This window comes from Buteo buteo, chromosome Z (assembly GCF_964188355.1).
Source record: "Buteo buteo chromosome Z, bButBut1.hap1.1, whole genome shotgun sequence".
Taxonomy (NCBI): domain Eukaryota; kingdom Metazoa; phylum Chordata; class Aves; order Accipitriformes; family Accipitridae; genus Buteo; species Buteo buteo.
This window is the reverse complement of record NC_134204.1, coordinates 88,145,216-88,164,653: the sequence shown is the minus strand read 5'-3', so window position 1 is coordinate 88,164,653 and position 19,438 is coordinate 88,145,216. Positions and strand designations below refer to the sequence as shown.

The 19,438-nt window shown below is 44.5% G+C and overlaps 1 protein-coding gene across 4 annotated transcripts; it reads left to right on the top strand.

The window, feature by feature from the left end:
• The first annotated feature begins 92 nt into the window (after positions 1 to 92).
• ZBTB5 (zinc finger and BTB domain containing 5) lies at positions 93 to 18,613 on the top strand. 4 transcript variants are annotated; one of them, XM_075021835.1, is made up of 3 exons: positions 309 to 2,290; positions 3,975 to 4,063; positions 13,522 to 18,613. In XM_075021835.1, the coding sequence occupies exons 1-3, from the start codon at positions 2,267 to 2,269 to the stop codon at positions 15,548 to 15,550; spliced, it is 2,142 nt and encodes a 713-aa protein (XP_074877936.1). In that variant the 5' UTR covers positions 309 to 2,266; the 3' UTR covers positions 15,551 to 18,613. The 4 variants fall into 4 exon arrangements, with proteins under 4 accessions (XP_074877937.1, XP_074877936.1, XP_074877935.1 ...); XM_075021836.1 differs by lacking the exons at positions 309 to 2,290; positions 3,975 to 4,063 and adding an exon at positions 93 to 246 and having other exon boundaries at positions 13,522 to 18,612; XM_075021834.1 differs by lacking the exon at positions 3,975 to 4,063.
• The last annotated feature ends 825 nt before the right edge of the window (positions 18,614 to 19,438 follow it).

The following is a 19,438-nucleotide window of genomic DNA, read 5'->3' as shown; positions in this document are numbered from 1 at the left end:
CCGATTGGTTGGCGGGCGCAGTGGGCGGGCCCACTTCTGGCTAGTGGGTCACTGCGCCATGGCATCACTTCCGGCGCCTGCCGCCGCCGCCGCAGCGCAGGGCCCGTAGGGGCGGAGCGGGGGACGGGGCCGCAGGGCCGAGGACGACGGCCGCGACCGGCCATTCCCTTCCCTTCCCTTCCCTTCCTTTCCCTTCCCGCCGCGGCCCTTCCCGCACGGAGAGCGGTGGTGGGCGGCGTACCGTAGGTGAGCGGCGGCGGCGGGCGGCGGCCGGCGGCGGCCGGGGGTAGGGGCGGGGGGAAGGGGGTAACGGGAACCGGGAGCGCGCCGGCGGGGGCGCGCGGGGCGGCGGTGGGTGACGTGTGCGGGCGACGTGTGCGGGCGGGGCTGAGAGCTCCGGGTCGTCCGCCCCTTCCCCGGTGTCCGCCGCAAGTGACCCCTCCGGGTTATTTGGAAGCCCCACGGGAAAACGGAGGAGCGGGGCGTGGAAGGTGGTGAGGGGCGGGTGGGGAACCGGTCACGGTGCCTGCGGGGAGAGTGCGGTCGTCGGAGTTTTGCCGGTGGGGAGGGGATGGAGATCGGTACCGGCGGCGTGGAGGACTGCGGCTGGCCGGGGAACGCGGTTCTATTCTCCTTGAGAAGAAGCCGTAGGGCGGAACACGGTCCCCGTCCTCGGTGGGGGTTTCCATCCACTGGGGAAGCTCGACGTTTCCGTGGGCCTGCGGGGACGCGGAGCCCCCTGCGGCGGTTCTTCCTGTCGGGGTCCGGTGGAACGAAGCTGGCACTTGGCCTCTGCCCCGGGACTGCTGGAAAAGCATTTGGTTCTGACCTGGGCAAGACGGACGAAGCTGTGTTGCCGAGTGTGAGAGGCTGCTTGTGACCTGGAGAGCCTTTTCGTTGGGCGTGTGGCGATGTCTCCGTAAGACGCAAAACTAAAACACGTGGATGCATTTTTAACTGCTGATGATGGAAGGACGAGGCGTAGATGCTATCTTGAGTCTTGAGGGGGACATAAAACTTGGATATTCCAGGCAATGTAAAAAAGAAAAAAAGGCATGACTCCATTCTTCAGGACAGTACCTTTCAGTGCATTCAGGAATGAGCACGGGAACAACAGCCTTTCCTATTTGTCAGTTACTTTAACATTCTGGAATTTTCAGAGAAACATACCTTCAGGTGACAAGTTATAAATTAGGTTTTACTTTGTCGTACTTGGTGTAACTATTGAGTCGTAGTTCATCTTGTGGAGGACAGCATAAAGGTGAAGAGGTGTTACATGTACTGTTGGTGTACAAAAGCTGCATGCACACCAGCTGCTTCTGTGGAATGTATGTGGTACGTCTGTGGTATTGACCTCACTAGCTGCTGTTTTTTCTTATGGTTGTGCTAACAAAGGCAAACTCTGCTGTAAACCCATGTTATAAAGAAAAGGTAGACCTGGAGCGGTGTCTGTGTGAAAACAGAGAAGGAAGTTACCATCTTTGAACTGAAAAAAGCTGATTAATTTCTTCCTCCACCTTTCAAAAATTACTCAGAAGGACTTCAGTTAATTCAGCATAATACATTCAAATAATGTAGATTGTTACCTTCTAGTGTGACTTTTAAACAGTAATTAAGGCAATGTGTTCTTTTTAATTCTTCATTAGTACATGCTTCTATTGGGTTTCGTGGCAAGGCTTTGGTAGCGGGGGGCTGCAGGGGTGGCTTCTGTGAGAAGATATGAGAAGCTGCCCCATATCAGATGGAGCCTGTTTCAGCCAGCTCCAAGATGGACCCAGCGTTGGCCAAGGCCGAGCCAGTCAGCAATGGTGATAGCACCTCTCTGATAACGTATTTAAGAAAGGGTAGAAAATGCTGTGCAACAGCAGCTGGGAGAGAGGAGTGAGAAAATGTGAGAGAAACAGCTCTGCAGACCCCCAGGTTAGTGAAGAAGGAGGGTGGGGGGGTGCTGCAGGCACCAGAGCAGAGATTCCCCTGCAGCCCATGGGGAAGACCACGGCGAGGCAGGCTGTCCCCTTGCAGCCCAGGGAGGTCTACGCTGGAGCAGGTGGATGTGCCCTGGAGGAAGCTGCAGCCTGTGGAGAGCCCATGGAGCAGGCTGCTGGCAGGACCTGCAGCCCCTTGGAGAGAGGAGCCCACACTGGAGCAGGTTTTCTGGCAGGACTTGTGACCCCATGGGGAACCCACGCTGGAGCATTGTGCTCCTGAAGGACTGCACGCTGTGGAAAGGACCCACGCTGGAGCAGTTTGTGAAGAACTGCAGCCCATGGGAAGGACCCATGTTGGAGAGGTTCGTGAAGGAGTGTCTCCTGTGGGAGGGACCCCATGCTGGAGCAGGGGAAGGGTGTGAGGAAGTAGGAGCAGCAGAGAGGAAGTGTTATGAACTGACCGCAACCTCCGTTATCTATCCCCCTGTGCTGCTTGGGGACAGGAGGTAGAAGAGTTGGGAGTGAAGTTGAGCCTGGGGAGAAGGAAGAGGGGTGGGGGGAAGGTGTTTTTAGTTTTATTGTTCTTTCTTTCTATCCTATTCTGTTATTTATTGGCAGTAAATTAAATTAATCTGCCCCAAGTCGAGTGTTTCAGATGGTGGTTGGTGAATGATCTCCCTGTCCTTACTTCAGCCCACAAGCTTTTCATCTTACTTTCTCCCCCATCTTGCTAAGGAGGGGGGGTGAGAGAGCAGCTGGGTGGGTGTCTGATCAACCCACCACAATGCCAAAACAGACAGAACCGTGCAATACATCCATGTAGATTTTTTTCCCTTCTGAGGGTAAAATAATGTTAGAAGATGAGTTTTTGAAATGAGTTTTGGAAGATCAGAAGCAGACAATTCAGCAGTTTTCATTTGAAATACAGTAGTAATCTGCTGAATCAGTTATGTGGACATAGTTATTTGCTTAGGCTGAAGATGTGTAATACTAATAATCCATTGTGGTGGTGGTGGTGTTGCTTCAATCTAAACCACTTCCTGGCAAAAGTAGATTTATTCATTATGCAGTTAACCCTAGTTTCACTGCGGTTAAAAGCTTAGGCAAAGGAATCACCAAGGAAGGTGGTTGGATGGCATTGTTTAAAATTCTTAAATCTCTGGTAAACAGTGAAGTTGAGCTAGATTTAGAAATGATTGCCATATTGAGCAAGAAGACATCATGCTGGCACCAAGCTGTCTGTGCCTGCCCTTTCCTATGGGATCCTTGCCTGTAGACCTTTGGTTCTGGGTGGTGTTTGTGGTTTGATTCATGACCTGGGGGTGATGGTAGGCAGGAGAAGCTGGCAACTGAGTTTCCTTTGCAGCATTGGGCATTCTTCTTGAAGGACGATGGCAGTGACAGAGACTGCCATGGTACCATGAACCTCAGGAGAGGTTTTCTGAACTGGTAACGTAACTGTGAGTTCAGATCAATCCTCACTGATGGCAGTTTGTCTTCCCATGCCCTTAAATGGCTTTACTGCCAGTTCTGTATAGCAGCATTCTCTGCTTTTCCCTTTGTAAATAAATCAAATAGTGATACTGCCCAAACAGCTTTCCTCACGTGTTTCACTGTGCAATGCCTAAAAAACTGTTGTGCTCATGGGAACAGCTGTTTTCTCCTATCTAGATACAGTTTTATAGCTTCCTAAGATCAAGAATAGAATCCATGATCTTCTTTTCCTGTTTTCTATTGATACAAAAGCCTAGTGTTTTATTGGTAAGTTGACCAGAAAAGCATAGTCAACCCTTCTGAGAGAGACTGACGCCTGTGAAAGCTATGGTACTGACCTTCAAGCCCAAACAATGAAGGGGTTAGCCAGGAATTACAAGGCAACAGTGTTCAGTCTGTTCAGAATATGCAGCAGTACAGGTGTGTTAAACAGTAGAATCACAACAAAGAACCCCCCTGGTGACAAGCTGAGATGGCACATCAAAATGCAGGAGTGTCACATTTCAGTCTCCTCCTGCGTGTCTTCCTCTGAAGTATCACACTGTGCTGCAGGATCCAACTGAGAGACCGAGAGATGAATCACAGGGCTGGGAGGAGGTGAGGTGGAAACGTCAGGAAGCAGGAGGATGGCCATGTCACAGGTAGTATCTGTTTCTTCAGATAACTAAGAGTGTCTAAGAAAAAACTAGCCTTTTTTTTTAGGAAGCTTTTTGTTGCTCCTTTCAAAGATGCTCTTTGCAGTTGGCAGGCTGTGCTGTTACTGTTTGTTAATGAGTTGGTGTTGCCATGGGTTGGACTGTCTATTATGCGGTACCTTTCAGATGATCAGAAAATACTAAGCCATATCCTAATCTCTTACTCTTCTCTGGAAGGCTGATGCAACCAGCAGCAGTGTTTGCAGTGCAGTTTATCCTTTCTGATTCTTAGGCAAGTTGTAATTCATCTTCGCTGACAACAGGAAGATAAACTGTGTGAGTTGAACTGTATACAAAACCTGGCTAAGGAAACACCTCAAATCAGATGTTGTAAGCTCAACTATCAGTCATGAAAGTCACACACACACACACATACACACACACACACACAATGCCTTTCATGGCTGGCACTCATTGTATTGTTGCATACACGAAAGTGATATAACATTGGAGTCTACTTCAGTTGTATGGGGCAAATCCAGAATCATTTCAACTACTGTTAACTAAAATTCCACTATATGCTAAGTTTGAAAACACTCTCAGAGCAGAGAACACACACCCTCCATGTTTCAAAGTGTCAAAACTTGCTGAAGATGTCAAAGAAAGTGAAGACTTCCATTTCGTCCTGCCTCTACCCTCCCACCGTCCTGCTGACTTGCTAAAAAACCAACAAAACTGGTAGTACAAAGTGTTTTCTAAAATAACACTTGTATCACTGACTCCTATCTAGATTTATGTTTGTATTTCAGGCTTCAGGGGAGCTTTTTATGAGATGTATTATTTCAAGCACAATGGTTAAGCACAGTACAAGTGTATTACAATCTTTTGTAAAATGTAATTTAAGCTAAAAGGCAAACAGTTATTAATCTTATATTGGCACACTTTCAAGTTTTGGCTATGTGCCAGGGATTCCTGCAGGCTTAGTACCTAGAATATAAAATGCATTTAAATACAGATTGTTGGGAGTGGGGTTTGAGGTGCAGGTAATAAATTGTCCTTCATTTATCTGATAAGGAAAAAAGCAAGTACCTACTCTAAAGTTTTCAGTAGTGTATTGGTATGTGAGATTTATTCTGATACTGTTCTGCTGAATGATGTAGTTGAGGCAGCTTTTGTTGTTGGTTTTAGTAACAAAATCAATTGCTTTGCAAAATTTTTAAAAGCTTCTTTAGGGGGAACTTGAGGTTGCTTTTTTTTTTTGACTATGTATGTTTGCTTGACAGTGGCTCAGGATTGCAGTGTAATCTAAACTGTGTCCTTTATTATTGGACATAGTAATAAAATTTTACATAGATCATTATTCAGGTTCCTTATTTTTCACACTATTTTATAGTGAGTTAACTTTAACTTTTTTTCAGAGAAGCAAGGGAAAATTTTTTGATTCTGCAGTAGTTTCAGTGCCAGTGTACTTGCTTTGTCCCATCTTGCTGCCGCTTAAGTATTAGAGCAGAGGAATTTGATGGAAAAAGGGGCTGTAAGTCTACATAGTATTACCAATGGTAACCATTCAAGAAATAGAAAGAAACTGTATGAAGAAATTATTACCGTTACGAGTAGTAGAAATATGTGCTAATAAAACCTGAATTCCTATGGAAAAATCCATAGTGTCCCTTCTCCTGCTACGTGATTGTTACCAGCTGTCCCTTGTGTTTCCTACCTGCCTGGCTGCGTAGATGGCTGCATGAATGCCTCATTCGTAGCTGTGTGTGCAGACTGGCCAGCTGGCTTGTTTTGGTTTTGGGTGTTTTGTGTTGTTTAAGAGAATAAGGGAATTAATTATGACTCTGTGAGAAGTAGTCCTTATAAATTTGGCTTCTTCTGTAACCAGACATGAACTTCAACAAAAAATGTAGGAATTCAGTATCTCATCTCCTTTTTGTTAAATTTGGTTGGAGTTGACGGAGACTCTGAGGTTAATAGCCAATGGGAAATTAATAAACTGGCTGTGTCATTGTAAATTGCAGGTCTTTTTTCCTAGAATTCCAAAACACTTGCACATCAACCTTCTGATTAGGTATTTTTAATCCTGATGCTTTCTTAATATGAAAGGCTTAGTTTAAGAAATTAAAGCCTTATCTTCATCCACATGTATGAGGAATATTTTACTATGTGCCGCTGTGAATGTTCAGTTATGTGATCAAGCTCCTCTGCACAGCCCCAAGGGAGCCTGGAGAGGCTATGGCAGGAGGGGGAGCCCAAACAGTACCCTGCGAAGCTGCTCCCAATCCTTTCCCTGGAGCTGGCCCATCTCCGCAGCCCCAGAGGAGCACAGGGGCACAGGTGGGAACCCAAACCAAGGACCCCGAGAAAGGAGCACCCTCTCCAGGGCAGTCCCCCCAGAGCCTCTGCCCAGTGTCTCGTCATACTAAGGGTATTGCTGCCCACAGTGTGGGCTGCAGGGGAAAACCAGTTTGGGATCCCACAGGACTTCCTATGCGATGTTTAGGGGAGGAACCAAAAGTGGGGCAAGGGAGGAGTTTAGGGGATTTGGGGAGGAACAAGTGTTGAAATATAGAGGGGTAAGGGATGAAAAGGGCTGGCTGCATGTAGGCAGTTGGCTGGTCACTGCGCTTGCCTGGCCATGCCCCACACCTGATCAGCGCTGTGTGTCCTGCTCCTTATTAAATTCCATTTTGGCTCTGTCCTGGGTGAGAGCTCTCTGGTTGTTGTGAGTGCAGCCACAGGACACATTGGAGCAAGCGCAGGTGAGCGAAGATCAACTGCATGAGCTGGTGAAGTGACCTGGGAGCAAGGGGGTCTGTGGGTCCTTAAGGGCAGCTCTGGTGTGAGAGTGCTTGTGTCTATAGGGGCAAGAACATGGCAGGGTCAGATGTGGGACCAGGGGAGTCCCAGTTGGCTCCGTGTACCTGTGACAGTCTGTACTAGCAACTGGAGCCAGGCTGTGGCCTCAGGGACTTGTATGTCTGCAGACTGAGGATGGGGAGACTGGGACCCAGGGGACAGCTACTGGGAGAGCCAGCTGCTGGAGGGGTCCGCCTTGTACGCCTGTATGCCTGTTCTTGCTGGTGGACTTCCATCTTGCCCATCCAGAGAGGGGAGGAGGATGAGGCCTCTGGTGCTACCTGTGTTTGTGTGAGTGCTGAGTGTCGTTGCATATATGTGTGCTCTGTGCGCTGGTGCCTGCTGCGAATACATCTCCCACTCTCCTGCTGGGATGTGGGGATGTTTAGCAGGAGCAGCCTTGCCTCTCTTGGGCTGTTGGATCTGCACTGGTATGTTTTCCTCTAGCAGTGAAGAGGCAGGTTAAGTATTTAAATATCTACTGAGCACACTTTCTATTCAAAGGTTAATTATCTTTTTAAGCGTGTAATCAAAATGCTAGGAAGAAAATGCTTCCTTATTAATTTCTACTAAATCAATCTTACATTAAAAAAATCCATAGTTCTCCTAAAAGTCTTCTGAAAATACCAAAGAAAGCTGTAAAATTGAAAGTCAGAGAGGTAAGTGCATGTAAAGGTACACCTCCAGTGACCTGTGGTTTAATGCCTTCCCCAGATAGAGGTGGCATCTGAATATTTAATAGCTCTCAATTGTTCTGGTTTTTTTGATGAATCTATGTAATGGCTGTTGAATTCCTGTGTACTTGCCCATGGCAGGGAGTTCTATAGCTTTACTGCGTTATGTGAAGGAGTGTTTCTTTGATTCTGACCCTGCTGGTTTCATTTCATAGGCCTTGGTCCAGGGACATGTAGAACAGTTGTTTTCCAGTCAGGATTTCGTAGATGGTTTTTCTTTGCTTGCCCTTAGAATTTTCCTGGCTCTGACTATTTGTATTTATAGTAAAACTACTTGTAGCTAAACAATTTGGTATAGTTTCTTTTCACTTGTGGTCATTTGTTTGATTATAAAGCTAAGCTGTTATCTTTCCTGCTGCTCTCCAAAAGGCTGTTGGACTCAGTGTCTGCTGTTTGTACCACTGATGTCCCCCCTGAGTCCCACTGACTGGTTCTGATTCAGCGGAAGATTTCATCTAACATTCCCTGGGTCCCCAGGATGTGAACTGGAGCTGGCTGTGAGCCTCCTGAAGGCTGCAGAGACTGGCTACTGAAACCACTTGCTATTCAGTTGGGAGCATCACTGTCCATCATCCGAATAGGCATTCACACAGCATGTGATGGGATGCCACCCATCAGATGCTGGAGATGTTGGGTCATTTGATAGGGGAATGATGGGGATGTGCAGCCCACGGGTGGTTCAGGGGAGTCCTTACGGCCAGCTGTTGCTGAAAGGCGAGGTATCACTGAAGCAGGAGGGGAAGACAGACTGAATGTGCGTATCTAGAAATACACCACTCATATATTTTGGTATCGACTTAGATGCATTGCATGTATTTAGTAACCTGAAGTAGCTGATATGTCAACGAATGTGGTATGTGGGTAGTATGCAGTATATACAACTGAAATCGAGTTTTATAATTTTCAGTTGATCTTGTATGAGATCTCAGCTTCACTGTGGGGCCTGTGTTTTTCATTCTGGTTCAAGGACTTTAGCCCTTACGGTGTAGTAAAAGTTAAATACCAAGCCAAATTAATATTACTTGAAGCAAAACTGGGGTTTGTCTTGTTCGAGGTACATGAAGGATGCAATCACTTTTGGTGACTGTAAGCAAGGACTCTCTCTGAATTCTGAAATCCCAAATCATTGCTCAAAACAATGACTCTTGCCTGTTTTCTGTGGTTCAAATACATATTGCTGCCTGGGCAGAAATACCTTGGACCATAGCTGTAACCCATCTTCCTTTCTGGAGTCCAGCTCAATCTTTTTACTGATGTGAGACCCTGTCCTCATGTTGTTTGGTGTTTTCCACCTCCAGTCTTCTCTGGGCATTGGCTCGAATGTGTTATTACATACCCTGCTGAAGCATACCACCTGCTGGGATTGGCTTGATAAAGGCAATGCATGAGCTCTCAAGTATTTTTTATCTTCTACAGTGTGTTTCCTAAAATGACCTAAAGCAGTGCACAGACTGGGAACTGTTGGGGTGCTTGTGAACAGCTTGCTTCTGACAACCCTTGAAGCTGGAGCAGTCTCTGTGCTTTCTGCAAAAAAGGTACAAGTGGAACGATTTCGTTCTTGGTTGCAGGTGGGGCACAACAAAGTGCTCCCATCTTAGCTGTCGGTGGTGGTACTAACGGTTCAGCACTGCTGCATTTTGGAAAGTCACTGTAGTTAATACCAAGGTGTCGTCTAGTTCTGGTCCTCAGGGAAAGGAGATCCCTTGCCTCTCCTGGTGTGGTAGGTGCCTGGCATTTTCCAGTGGGCTGTAGTGTTTTACACTGTGCAGTTTAGCCCTGCATATAGCTGTAGAACTGTGAAATGGTTCCTTGGAGCTGTCACTCTTGACTGGGGAGTAAAGTGAAAAGAAAGTCGACAAACATCTAGGCCCCCCAAGAGCACACTGATGCTATAGTGATGCTACTCTAAATGGAGCGAGAGTTTCTTTGTTGCTCTGGCAACTGTTGCCCCCCTGTCCCCATCTCCTCCCCTAGATCCTGTGTTTTAGTCCCGTGAAGCTAAGGATAGAGCATTAACTCTGGCGTAACACTTGGCCCATCTCAGAGGCGAGCAAAAGAAGATAAATGAAGAATTATTTGGCAATCCCCTCTCAACTTCCCAGAGATGCCTAGCTGGAGAGGAACATTCCTTACAGAGGAGATTGTCCCTGGGGTATGTGGGGACAAAGCAGGGCATGAGTTTAACCAGGTGTGCCTGAGCAGAAAAGGCAAGACAGCGATGTAGCAGCACTGCTCACAAAGCAGCCTTGGCCTTTGCCACATTCCAGACACTTCTTGCTGGGACTTGTGGCTCTTGTCACAGCCTCCCCGTCTTCCTTTTGTCCTGCTACCTGAGGTCAGTGAGTTTCAGGGTCTGCTCCTTTGTTCCTCCCTCCTCCTACTACCACCAGGAAGCATCTCTTCACTCCTCCTTGTGTTGTACTTCTCTTGGAGAAAATGTGTAGAAATAAAAACTGTGCAATTCCAAAGTTTGTCTTAACTTTTTTTTTGTTTGAAAATGTCATCTTATTTTTACTGTCAAATACACATTCTTAGTGAAAGATAAATAAAATCACCTATCATCTGTATTCCTATTTCTTATTTTAAAAAGGGGCAAAATCAAATTCTTCTGTTTTATTACATAACTTCATTTATAGAGATAAGGAGGACTGTGACACAGTACTCAATTAAATCTCATTACGATGCTTATTTCAGGCATTCAGGAATCGTAGCCTTAGTGCTGCCAAATTAGGGGATTTTTGAATGCTGCCAATAAGCCTGGACACTCACCATTGCTGGAAGGCATGAACTATAATTTATTTATTTCTTCTTTTTAAAATACACAGGAACCAATTATGGTTGGAGGCAACAGATTTTTGCCAGCAGAATTTTTTGCTTTTCAGCATTTAGGTAAAACTGTGGTTCTTTGCCAGCCTGTATCCTTTGGAGAGGGGCAAGGTTCTTTGTCCGCGAACTAGGTGGTAAAATCTTTCTGCAGCAAAGACCTGCAAAGTGTGTGTCATGTGCCTTAGAGAAGGAGGAGGTGGGTGAATGCCAGCTGCCTCTTGGCTGGAGAACAGCAGCTGCTCTTAGATTAGCTCCAGCCTGGCAGCTGAGGCAGGCAGGGGCTGTTTACTGAGATTTTTTGTGACCTAATGGTTTTAGTCTTTGTGCTTTTATGTTAGTTTGCCACCTCTTCTGGCACGAATTCAGATCTCTTTTCCTACTGTACTACCAATTCCTTTTCTTTTATGTCGCCCGATGTTAGTCCAAGTGCAGCAAAAGCCGCACATTTGAGGAGGTCCATTTGTCCAGGTTGTCCCCTAAGGGATTTCATAAACCTGGGAATCAGAAAACGGTAGCTGTTCATCACACAGTAGTGTCTGTAGTAGCCTCAAAACATGCTAAAAACTGAGAGCATCTGCATCTAGGGCCTCCCTACCCTGAAGCTGTCTGTAGTCTCCCTGACAATGCAGAACTTTGTTATTTAATGACAAGAATAATTGTGTTATAGAACACAATTATTCTGCCCATCCCTTCCGTAACTATTGGAGACACTGGCAAGTTTGACTGATGAGACTACTAGATGACTACTATTTTAAGTCCAACATGGTTTATAGCTGTGGGCCTAATAGAAAAGGCAGGCGTAGGTTTGTACCCTCGCTGGATGGAGAACCCACCATGTGTTCAGCTCGTGCTTGTTCTGCTCTGCCAGTGGATGGTACGACTGGGAAACCTCGCTCAGCCCCAGGCCCAGCCTGAGCTTCCTCTGGGATCTGGGGGGATTTGGTCTGATGGGGTGTGGAGTGGGAGCAAGCAGGGTTATTGCGCAGGGAGCGAGGGCACACAGAGTATGTGTCAACTTCATTTCCTAATGAGAAACCTAATCTCATGCTGCTTGCAGAATGGCTCCTGAACTAACTCAAAAGAAGTGTATTCTTTATAAAAGAGAATCAAGAACCCTTCCGCTTTCCCTTGACATGTTAATGGTGATAATCCAAGGCTGGGGAACATTGCAGATGTACTTTCCTAGTTTAAGCTGAGCTGCTGCCGGAAGCCCACAGATCTTTATAATTCTACAGCTGCCTGCTTATGTATGTGTAAGTGTGTAAATCTATCGGTGATCTTCTGTGTATTGTTTGGCTTTTTGGCCTTTACCAGCATGGTTTTACAGCAGTGTGTGTCTTGAAGATGGTAGTCCCCAGTCTGCCCTGCCTCCCTTACTGCCTTCTGCCTTGCAGCAAAGGAGAGCACAGAGCTTTGAGCTGCTGCAGGCTGAGGGAGCTTTTGTGGCCACGTGCCACTGCTCCTCCATGCCTGCGATCTCAGGAGTTGCTCTTTGCATATGTGAGGTTTTGCTTTTTCTGCTGATCCTTCCAAGTAAATAGTTAATCTCTGTCCATCCAGGTGAAAAAAATTCCAAAGCAATTAACAATCTACATCAACAACTGTACCCATTTTCCTCTGAATGAATGGGTGTTCTTGGCAGCTGCTCTGTCTGGCCTGAGCATACCTTCTGAGCAAAGGCATTGCATAAAGTGAGACACCTGCGAAGAGTTTGAAATACAAGCGTTATTTCTGAGCAAACTTTACTGGTCAAGCGTGACTATGGGAAGCTTTGTATGCAACTTACTCATATAGCTTGTGACTATACACATATGCAAATGCAGCATATGGTTTGCTCACAACGTTTGTGCATTTGAGGACAGAATTTCTAAATCGGCAGACTCATATTTGATCCCTCTTCAAAAGTATAATTCTTTCTGTGCGACCTTTTATTTTAGCTGCTTTACAGTCTTCATGCCTCACACGATACTGTGGTACTGCTATTCAAAAATAAACGTGAACACAAAAATGTCTGTGTATGTCCTATACATGCAACCTTTCTGTTCCCCAAATCTTATACTTTTTGATTTGTCATGAGAAAAAATAAACATATCACCAAAAGTCGCCTATTTAGTCTTTAGGTGAGTCTACTAAGATTTTACTTAGATTATGTTAATGGAAATTTAAGAAGAAAACACCCCTGAGTTTGTCTAGTTGTCTTGTTGAGTAGTGCCCCATATTGTCAAAAGCTTCCTATAACTTCCTTATGGACCAAGAAGGTTTATAAGGAATAGCAAGTAGAGAGATGGCTCTTACAGTTGGCAAACTTTTCTATCTTACTACCATTTTATTTATTTTGTGCGAAAAACAGAAGACTTTCAGTACATCCCAGCTGATAAACTATAGTGAATAAGAAAACTGTATTGCAATTCTGATAGCTAAAGGTGGCAGCTTGAAATAAGAGCTGACCACTTGTTCCAGTGCAGAAGTGTCTCCCTTCTTTTCCATTAACTCTTTTCTGTGTTTCTGTGTTGAAAGCAGATACTCGAGTGACAGTTCTGCACAGTAGCTGAAAAACTGTGCAGAAAGTCATTTGCAGAAGGTGAAGCTGGATTAAATGAGATGAGAATTAAAGTTCAGACTTTTCAGTGGGAGGTTATCTAGTAACGTGAGCAATTTATCAAAGGTTGCAGTAGATTATTCACAGTTAGATTTTTTTAAAAACCAGGATTAAATGTTCTACTAAAGAGTGTGTTTGAGTTTGGACAGGAGCTAACAGAGGTGAAATGACCTGCGTTATTCAGTTTGCAGCAGAGCTGCCTGTGACACGTCTGATGCTGAGGTGACTGTTACACTAGGTCAGCTCCATGGCAGAACCTGTATTTTCTTCCACATCCTGCTCTGCAAGATTGCCAGCTTTGATACATTACCAATGTGGCAGTGGCAGATTAAGATCAGTTATTGTTCATCTGTCATCTTTCATTTTTAAACCTGGTTTCACTTTGGTCTGACCAGGACTTGAGCCATTTTTAATATTATAGTTTCTTCTGTTTTGTTTTGTAGGATCATGGATTTTCCAGGACACTTTGAGCAAATCTTTCAGCAGCTCAACTACCAGAGGCTTCATGGCCAGCTTTGTGACTGTGTCATTGTGGTGGGAAACAGGCATTTCAAAGCCCATCGCTCTGTTTTGGCAGCATGTAGCACACATTTCCGAGCTCTATTTACTGTAGCGGAAGGAGATCAGACTATGAATATGATTCAGCTGGACAGTGAAGTGGTGACAGCAGAAGCTTTTGCTGCTCTGATAGACATGATGTATACTTCCACACTAATGCTTGGGGAGAGCAATGTTATGGATGTCTTGCTGGCTGCTTCTCACTTGCATTTGAACTCTGTTGTTAAAGCCTGCAAACACTACCTTACTACCAGGACACTGCCGATGTCTCCACCGAGTGATAGAGTTCAAGAGCAAAATGCACGCATGCAGAGGTCTTTCATGCTCCAGCAGCTTGGACTGAGCATCGTGAGCTCTGCCTTAAATTCCACTCAGAACACAGAGGAACAACCAAATACTATGAGCTCCTCGATGAGAAGTAACATTGAGCAGCGCACTACTTTTCCTATCCGTCGTCTCCACAAACGTAAACAGTCTTCTGAAGATCGGGCCAGACAGCGCATCAGGCCTACCATGGATGAGTCTGTTTCTGATGTGGCTGCAGAGAGTGGGCAGTCAGTAGTTCATTCACGGGAAGATTTCTTCTCGCCAGATTCACTGAAGATTGTGGACAACTCTAAGGCCGATGCTGTTGCTGATAACCAGGAGGATAATACTATTATGTTTGATCAGTCTTTCAGTGCTCAGGAAGATGCTCAAGTGCCCAGCCAGTCTGACAACAGCGGAGGAAACATTTCACAAATGTCCATGGCATCACAGGCAACGCAGGTGGAAACCAGCTTTGACCAGGATGCTGCTTCTGAGAAGAACAACTTCCCATGTGAAAATCCAGAGGTCAGTCTGAATGAAAAAGAGCACATGAGGGTGGTGGTGAAGTCTGAACCCTTGAGTTCTCCAGAGCCTCAAGACGAGGTGAGCGATGTCACTTCCCAAGCAGAGGGCAGCGAGTCTGTTGAAGTGGAAGGGGGAGTAGTGAGCGCAGAGAAGATAGAACTGAGTCCCGAGAGCAGTGATCGTAGCTTTTCTGACCCACAGTCCAGCACTGATAGGGTGGGAGACATCCATATTATGGAGGTGTCAAATAACCTGGAACACAAATCTACTTTCAGTATCTCAAATTTTCTAAATAAAAGCAGAGGTGGTGGTTTTGGTGCTAGTCAAAACAGTGATGACAACATTCCAAATACCACCAGTGACTGCAGGATGGACAGTGATGCTTCTTATCTCATGAGTCCAGAGTCGGGGCCTGCTGGTGGCCATTCATCTGCCACCGTCTCTCATGTTGAGAATCCATTTAGTGAGCCTGCAGATTCTCATTTTGTTAGACCAATGCAGGACGTGATGGGTCTCCCCTGTGTACAGACTTCTGGGTATCGGGCAGCGGAACAGTTCGGCATGGATTTTCCACGGTCGGGCTTGGGCTTGCACTCCCTGTCAAGGGCAATGATGAGCTCAGTAAGAGGTGGAGCTAGCAGCTTTCCTGGCTACCGCCGCATAGCCCCCAAAATGCCTGTGGTGACCTCTGTCAGGAGCTCCCAGCTGCAAGATAACTCATCCAGTTCCCAGCTGATCATGAACGGGACCACTTCTTTTGAAAACGGGCATCCATCGCAACCTGGTCCGCCACAGCTGACAAGGGCATCTGCAGACGTCCTTTCAAAATGCAAGAAGGCCTTATCTGAGCACAACGTCTTGGTTGTAGAAGGCGCACGCAAGTATGCCTGCAAGATCTGCTGCAAGACGTTTTTGACCTTGACAGACTGCAAGAAACACATCCGTGTCCATACGGGAGAAAAGCCTTACGCCTGCCTGAAGTGTGGCAAGCGGTTCAGCCAGTCCAGCCACCTGTATAAACACTCCAAGACAACCTGCCTGAGGTGGCAGAGCAGCAATCTGCCTAGCACTTTGCTTTAACCTTCTCCAGCCGGGGCCTGAAGGAGAATGCCAGTGCAGATGTCTAGCTCCCTGAAGCACCACAGGAACATGAACGCTATTTTTTTCAAGGCTGCAGGCTCAGAGGCTGCTCTTGTTGGTCAGTGAACACTTACGTGTGATGGTGCCACACACACAAAAGTCTTGGTTCTGTCAATTGGGGATATTACTGTACCTACCTCACAGGGGTGTTGTGAGGCTTAAACAGCTGTAAGCGAAGTTGGAGATCCTCAGAAGTCGCACTGCAGCTGTGTGAAGTGTTACTATGATGTACGTTCAGGCCTTGGGCTGATGGGGATACAATCCCTAAAACTAAGCAGTTCCTTTGCAGGGCAGAGGGTTGAGAGCGTAGTTATCTCATGAAGTAGCACGTTTCAAAAATGAGAAACTGAAGTGCAAATTTCCTCTTTTTTTTTTTTTTTCTAAAGTATTTTGTAAAAGTGAAAGCATTTAAATAAATGACCTGTAAAACAAGTTGCTGCATTATGTATGGACAGTAATGCAAGAGCTGTTTACTGTAACTAACGCAGACTGCGTATCTTTAAAAGAGAAAAACAACTTTGGGTGCACCTGTCTGACATAATCGTTTAAAACATGCTAATTATAAAAATAGTTTTAGGGTTATGAACGTATGTTTGGCTGTTTTGTAGTAAAGGACACTGTGTGATGAAGGTGCTTAAATTAAATCCAAGACAAGTAACTTTTGGACTGCCAGATGTATATATACTTTGAATACAGCAAGATCTGGATGTTTGACTGATTTTTTTCTGTAGAAACTTGTATTAAGTGATAAGTGAAGTACTGTTTCTTGTTCGTGCTATTCTTAGCAGTATTTTAACCAATTTGTATCTCCTACGTTGAAATTCTATATACACAGAAGTCTGAAAAGAGCTTGTCTTTGTCTGCTTTGGTTTTTTGAAAGAGAGAGAGAATTTGTGATGGCTTTTTTTACTGCGTAAGGTAGTCTCTTGCTGTTTCCAGATGCTGATAGTCAATCTGATCCCCATTGTTGCATAAGCATATTGTCCTTTTCTGACACTCTTATCTTCAGGCTTTAATTTCCTCCTCTGTACACTTACTTAATTTCCTTCACAACTATGGATTGTTCCTCAGATCAAACCAGCCAGGAATGATCCTCATTTGCCATATTTATTTATGTCTCTCTATAAAATATAGTTGTCAAATCCAGTCCTTCCACTTAAAGTAGTGTCATAAATGTACTTTTCCACATAAATTTAAAAAAATCTAGCATAAATTTAATTTTTAAAAATAGCACTGTACACTTTGTATAGCAGAAATTCAGTGATCGTTATTCTTCAAGTGAATCATGTAAATCTTGTTTTAATTTCCTTTTCTTTGATACCATTGTAACTAACACTGTCTGCAGTCTCTTTTTCTTTGTTAAAGATGCACATGAACTAACTACTGGTGTTCAGCATATTAGGTTTCTAAATAAAATTTTGGAGTACTTCTAATAAATGTTGCTCTGCCATGTAGGAGCTTGGTCAGAGCTACAGCATGTCCATTCTGCTCGAGAGAGACAGAGGATTTGCATTTCCTGCTATCTGAGTCACAGAGCAACAGTTTTCCGTTAATATTAAAAAAATTTGCAAACCTTCCCCTCTTATTTTATTCTGTATAGTAAATGTATCCTGTGTGATGAAATTCAGAAGTTTTAACGGAGTTTGTGCTACCAAATAGTTAGCCTTCTTAAACATCTTGGACTTACATTCTGATAAACTGAAAATTAAAATACTAATCCACAGACCTGTAGGTCATTTAGCAGGATGAACTATCAAAACTGTTGAAGCACAGAAACCAAACAGTCATTGTCAGACCAAAGGAAACATGGAAATCTTTCTGTACTTGGCTTTATGTGAAACAGTAGTCCGCTAATGAAGAAACATGTCTTCATCTCTAATTACACTGCTTCACATTGGGGAAAAAAAAAAAAAAAGCCAAATGTCTGTCAACGTGTCATTTGCACCTTGAGTATCCAAGGTAAACAGGAACGTGGAAACATAGTGAATGATTGGATTAATTCCTTTAAAATGTTAAGATTTTGTTATAGGATTTATTTAATGATCATATTTCCGGCTCTTGATTTTATAAGCATCAAGGAAATATGCTGCATTTTTTAAAGCAGTAGGATATGCCATTTTTGTTTGATAATAATTTTGATATCAGGGGACTAACAGCATTGAGCTATATACTAAACAATCTCACTGAAACATCAATAAAATGCAGTATTTTGTACTTTAATATTTTCTTGTGTTGCCTTATTAGTAATGTCCTGGTTGTTTCATCTTCCTTGCATTTCTAGTGTTTTTAAAATAGGGGTTTTTTTACATTTTCCATCTGTTTCCTATAGCACATCTGAATTCCTTGAATTGTTGTGACGTATAGGAATAAAGCATCTATGTGAGTAAGGAGATCAGAGTAATTAAGAACTAATATGAGCAGATAAACATATTTAACTGTACTTTTGATCTGTTTTTATAAAAATTTTAATTTCATTGTGACATATCAATCCTTGTGTAGGAGGACTTCTGTCTTCTTTCTTTAAGAAAAAAATCAACTTGGAGCATTTTTGGAAGTAGTAAATTTAAATTTAATTATCATTGGCATCTGGTGCACCTGGAGGAGCACACTGCAAACACAGGAGCCTGTGGTCAGCTTGCTGCTTTCCTAGTCTTCCAGTATGAAGCAATATCTCAGAATTGTATATCTGCTTAGCTATCCCCTACTGTAAAATGAGAGTATCTCATCTCAAAGCCTGGTAACATTGTCAAAAAACTTGTCACCCTGACTTTTGTTCAAAATTTAACTTCACAAATGCTACAGTGAGATCTTATGTGAAGATGTCAGTGTGTTAGTATTATGAAACATCTGAAAATAAACCCTACATTTTTGTGCTGCTGTGTCTGACTTGATTTACTTGTTTATGTTATCCTGGTGTCTTTGCCAAGAGCATATAATGGATTGACTAAACAAGTAATGCTTGTGTGTTACCCGGCTGGGCTCTTTGTGTTACTACATCGTTTGGCAGTGCAAAATAATCCTATTGAAATGTAGGCACACACATTTTTGTCAAATGAGGCCAAGCATGTAGTGCTGCCCATGGCCGGCCTCCTGCTTCATGCAGAGGCTTTCCCAATTTTGAGAAGACATGTAGCATCTAATCAAAAAGAAGTGGGTCCGTGTTTTAGCCGGTATAAAGTCTTGAAGGACTGCGTTGTCCCATCAACTTTTCGTGAGCTAGTTTGAACCAGCAGAGTCCAGCTGGACTTCACCGTAGTGACTTTGATCAGGATCAGGGTGGTTTAGTGTCTCGGGGAGCTACTGCCTCAGTGTGGTGGGCTGTCTTCTGGCTGCTCTCTGCTCTGGAGGTGACATTGAAGAAGTTTTGTGCAGATCATTTGAGATGCCCTGTGGGTGGCTGACCTCCTTGCAGGGATTCTTGCTCCTGCTGCAGCCTTGATGGGAAGGGGCGCGTTGCCTGCATCTCCCTCAGACGAATGCTTGGGATTCTGGGAGCATCCCCACTTGTGCATGGAAATTATCGACATTCTTTTCAGCTGTACCAGTTCCCCGATGAGTTCACTTTGTGACTGCGCAGGTGCTTGTGCTGGCAAGGGAGCAAGGATAAGTGGCTGGGTAATGGCGCGATTATTTTTCTTAACATCATCTGAATGCCCATCAGTGTCCTTCCAGGTCTGCAGCACAAGGCAGCTAACAAAGGCTGGTTTGGTGACGCTTAATAAAATGTATTAGTGCTGACAAGACTAAATTGCATGACATGATAGCATAAGTCATGTCTTGAACAGACATCAGAGTCATTAAATAGATTTTGAAAAGGCATAAAAGCAG